We start from the raw sequence: 4,522 nt of genomic DNA on the forward strand, positions 1-4,522 counted from the left end.
ACAGAGAGACAGAGAGACAGAGAGACAGAGACAGACTGAGCCACGGGGCCCATCCGCTGCCAACCCCGCTTCTGAGAACACGACCTGTGCTGCCTTTCCGTCGGAATTAACGCCCGGCAGTGACCGAGCCCCTCAGCATCTGGGTGTGCAGCCCCGGAATCTCAAACTAGTCCGTGGGATGTTGTTTGTATCCAAAACCCACATGACTTATCTCGACACTGAGGTGTTTTGGAAGAGATCACGCTTCATGTCTGTTTGACTTAAAGCGAAAAAGAGCTAGTTACATGCTTAAGCTGAAAAGCAGTTGGGGAAGTGTTTACACAAAATGTACAGAAGATCAAGTATATATATATGTAGTGTACAAACCCAGTATATTTACAATTCAGTAAATTAGAGTGTTGCTGCTTTTAGGTTTCTGGGAGCCTCGTGTGTAACCAGTACAGAACATCAGGCTCTTTGCCAGAGGAAAAAAAAGATTTTCTACAAAATGGACCAAGCTTACAAGATTTTGTATCTGGAGATTTGTCAGACAAGAGTGCGTGGGCTGAGTATAAGGGCAATTTAAAGCGTCAGAAAGGAGAAAGGTAATTGTGATCTTAAACAACTGTAGCTGCTTCCATGCACTATCTTGCATGTTTAGTATTAATTACAAAATGTATACAGTCTGTTAAGTTCCGTTGTGCTGGCTTGCAAGTCTCTTTTTTTTTTCAAGAGAGAACAAATGCATTGTTAACTTCAAGTGCATAACAAAACGTGAAGATGCGGTGGTATTTTCTCACTTGAGTGCCTGTGCCATGGCCTGTTTTAAAATACAAATGTAAGTGAATAGGTGACTGTGCCCTGCTTTGGCATTGAAAAAATATCACTGATCGAGTGAAACAAGACTAAATTTAAAAAATGCTTAACCCCTCCATGTTTTCTGGTAAAAATTTGAACAGGCTTTGGGATAGGTCTGTAACAGACATTGCATTTTCCGGTGTGACACTATTAAATCCCACCAGTACAGTTAATGGTTTGAAACCTTCCAGTGACAACGGGCTCCTACTCTTGAATGTTGGGAAGAGACAAGTCCATTATGACCATGATGTTAATATTGGTTGCTGAGTTGCATCAGTTTTCAGGGAAGCCTTTCTAGCTGGGATCTGTAACTAATTAAAGTATATCAATGAAATTATTTGACGCTTACCATGTAAATAATTTATTAATCTTTGTGTTCACTTGATATTATTCAGGCTGCGACTTCCTCCATGGCTGAAAACAAAGATTCCCATGGGAAAGAACTACAATAAACTAAAGAATACCTTGAGAAGTTTAAACCTTCATACGGTAAATCCAGTGCCAACCAAGTTTTCCTGTAGAAATGAGGCATTTTTTACAGATACAAAATTATTTCTCTGTGGACGACACATAGAAATCACGTCTTGCGCGATCTTCAATGCCGAAACCAAGCCCAGTGCTGCTGCTTTTTGCCAGCAGTGATTTTACCCATAAAGAATGCAGACGAATCCAACAGAGTGCTTCTTCGTTTTCCTGTTGTGATTTTAAATGCCAGGGTTTGCCGCTTGCACCCCCGAAGAGATCAGAAGATGCCTTGTGTGACTGTTTCTAATGGAAACACACACAGCGTACCTTCCAGCTGGTAAAAGGTGGTGGGTATGCACAGAGAGGTTTTTCGTTTTTTTTGCAGAGTAAGATCATGCTTTGATGCATCATAGACTTTGTGAACACTTTGTCAGTTTTAAAATTTAAAATGTTAATGACAGTATGTGCTAATGAATAAGGCAGTTATGTGGTCAAGGAGTTTCTGGAGTTGTGAAGTAGAGGAAAAGAATAGTAATTCTTTTTCTATTCTAACTTCTTATAGAACAACATGTAATTGTTCGTCTCATCACAGGAGGAATTAGGTTTTGTTTGTAGGTTATTATTGAAATTGATCAATAATAATATGGAGAAAAGACAGGTGTGTTACTGTCTTTTACCTTTAGGTATGTGAAGAAGCACGTTGTCCCAACATTGGAGAATGCTGGGGAGGTGGTGAATATGCTACAGCTACAGCCACTATTATGGTAAGCCATTAACCATCTCATAACCACTCATAACCAAATTTAGAGTGAAGCACTATCCTAGGGTTTTTGTTTAGTATTGGGATTTGTCTGGTGTAGCTTATGCAGCTGTTTCTCAGCTGAGCAACAGTAAAGACAGGAATCTTTCTTATTTCAGCTCATGGGTGACACATGCACTAGAGGTTGCAGATTTTGTTCAGTAAAGACAGCAAAAAATCCACCTCCACTGGATCCTGAGGAGCCTTACAACACAGCCAAGGCCATCGCTGAGTGGGGCTTGGATTACGTCGTGCTGACATCTGTGGACAGAGACGGTTCGTATGGTGTCCCTCATCTCTTCCAGTCTAAGCCCTCATGTGTTATGTGGAGTAAATGCAGACCTCGATAAACATTTATCACTCAGCACAATTGGTGAGGATTACTATCTGAAGGGAAAACCGTGGAAAGTTTCTACATGTTCTTAGTGATTCTCTATGTCTGTTAAAATAGAACAGAAGTTACACTGTTATTAAAACCTAGAATATTGCGACACTAAATATTTTGTAACTTGTTTTTGCAAAACACCTACGTATACACCGTATTCTATTAATTCATTATAGAAAACCCCCACAAAACAAATGTTCTTATACAGTAGTATTACAAAACTTCCTTCCGAAAACTAAACCTGGAATATATTATATTAAAAAAAAAAAAACAACCCCAAACGAAACCAAAACAAAACTGAAATTTGCCTTTTTCTAAGCTTGTAATAGCACCTTTGTGGTGACACAACATAGATGGGGAAAAGCACTGTAAAGACTGTTCAGTATGACAGAAAGTCTAGTAGCACTAAAATATCAATAATATGTATATTTTGATTTTTGTAGAAGTGTTTCTCAGACCAAAACCATAGATAAAGTCATTCTCTGCTGACAGTGAACTTAGAGATGGGTAAATTCAGAGTAAACATGTGAAGTCTGCCCTAGACAATCACAGTCAGACTTTGCGCAGAACAAGGCTGGGTAGAGTATCTGTTCTAAACCTTTGGCATAAGTGATAAGACTGGGGTTTGGCTGCTTTATTATCTTTCATTTAAATGCGAATTGGCAGATTTTTTTGTGGCTTTGCTAATAAGTAAATACATTTCTTGAACAGAAGGGTTAACTGAATAATTTAAATGCTTCTAGATATGGCTGATGGTGGAGCTGAACACTTTGCAAAGACAGTCTCTCATCTGAAAGAAAGGTATATCATTAATGTGTTACTGTTATTATTAAAACTTTATGATGTGGTACTGCACATAGGTGAAAACTACCTTTAGCTGGATTATTCCAGGGCCCATCCCAATACAAAAGTCTGCCTTTAGCCTATCCGTGTCCCTTTTTTCCCCTCATTTTTTATATTTATTATATAATGGCCCCAAAGTATTTTGAGCTTGGATGCATTTCCAATTTATTTAGCCCAGGCTTATTCAAAGCTAAGCACTGGATTCTTCGAACAGGCAGTAGGTTTACCAGGAAATGAGTACATACTTTTGAGGTATGTTCATTCTTGAAGGTTGGGACTCAGTCACGGTGTATTTGGGTAACAGTGTCACCACACAACAGAAAAACTTGGGATTTTTTTTGACAGCAATCGGATTGCTTTGCGTTTTCCCACAATAGCTGTTTTGAAGTCTGCAATCGTCCCATCCTGCTCTCCCTAGCTGGGCTGCCTTCACTCTGCATCGGTGCCATTTGAGAGCAGACTCGTCTGCCTGTGGATTTAATTCATACAACCTCATTTAAGTCTTTCTCTGGCACATCTTGAGGTTCCTGCAGTTTTCCCCGCCTGCCTTTCTGACCTGAAATCTGGCTCCTGGACACCCGGATTAGATTCTAGGGCAAGAACGCAGAGTCTTGTTATCCCAGTAGGCAGGGTTATAGCTTCTGTGTGTTTTGGAGCGGATATTAAACTCAACCTGCAACAGAGACACGTGAAAAATAATATATAAACAGTGAATGTGATTGTTTAAGAGACTGTGGGAATCACTTCTAATATTTATTGTTTGGCTTTCATACTATTTCAGCTCAATAGTAAAGTCAGGAATTTAAAGACATAAAGTTCTGAATTGTAACAGAAGCATTTGCAGAGATCAGGCGGTTTAGAATTGTATCCTGAATAACTTTATTTATCAGAGCACCATATAGTTAGTTATGTTTGGGGTTGGTTTTGCTGTATTGAGTGGTTTTAGCAACGGTGACCCAGATCCCATGAATGCGCTCATTTTGCCTCTCAGGAATTCCAAAATCCTGGTGGAATGCCTCACCCCCGATTTCCGAGGGGACCTTAAAGCCGTGGAGAAAGTTGCGCTGTCGGGACTGGATGTGTACGCCCACAACGTGGAGACGGTGCCGGAACTACAGAGGTAAGCCACCATCGACAAGGGCCTTTAGCGAAAGGGCTGAAGGCGGAGCCGTTTGCTCAGACCCCGCCGCCCG

General features: G+C 40.3%; 1 protein-coding gene across 1 annotated transcript; it reads left to right on the forward strand.

Moving 5' to 3' along the window:
* Positions 1 to 411: 411 nt before the first annotated feature.
* LOC104267985 (lipoyl synthase, mitochondrial) lies at positions 412 to 4,462 on the forward strand (the record flags this gene model as incomplete). The annotated part of the gene is made up of 6 exons (XM_009870459.1): positions 412 to 584; positions 1,233 to 1,326; positions 1,986 to 2,066; positions 2,221 to 2,377; positions 3,230 to 3,287; positions 4,321 to 4,462. Coding segments are annotated over 6 exons (696 nt in total), but the record flags the coding sequence as incomplete, so codon positions are not given.
* Between the last annotated feature and the right edge of the window lie 60 nt (positions 4,463 to 4,522).

The sequence above is a fragment of the Apaloderma vittatum genome, unplaced genomic scaffold (genome assembly GCF_000703405.1).
Source record: "Apaloderma vittatum isolate BGI_N311 unplaced genomic scaffold, ASM70340v1 scaffold17725, whole genome shotgun sequence".
In the NCBI taxonomy this organism is placed as follows: domain Eukaryota; kingdom Metazoa; phylum Chordata; class Aves; order Trogoniformes; family Trogonidae; genus Apaloderma; species Apaloderma vittatum.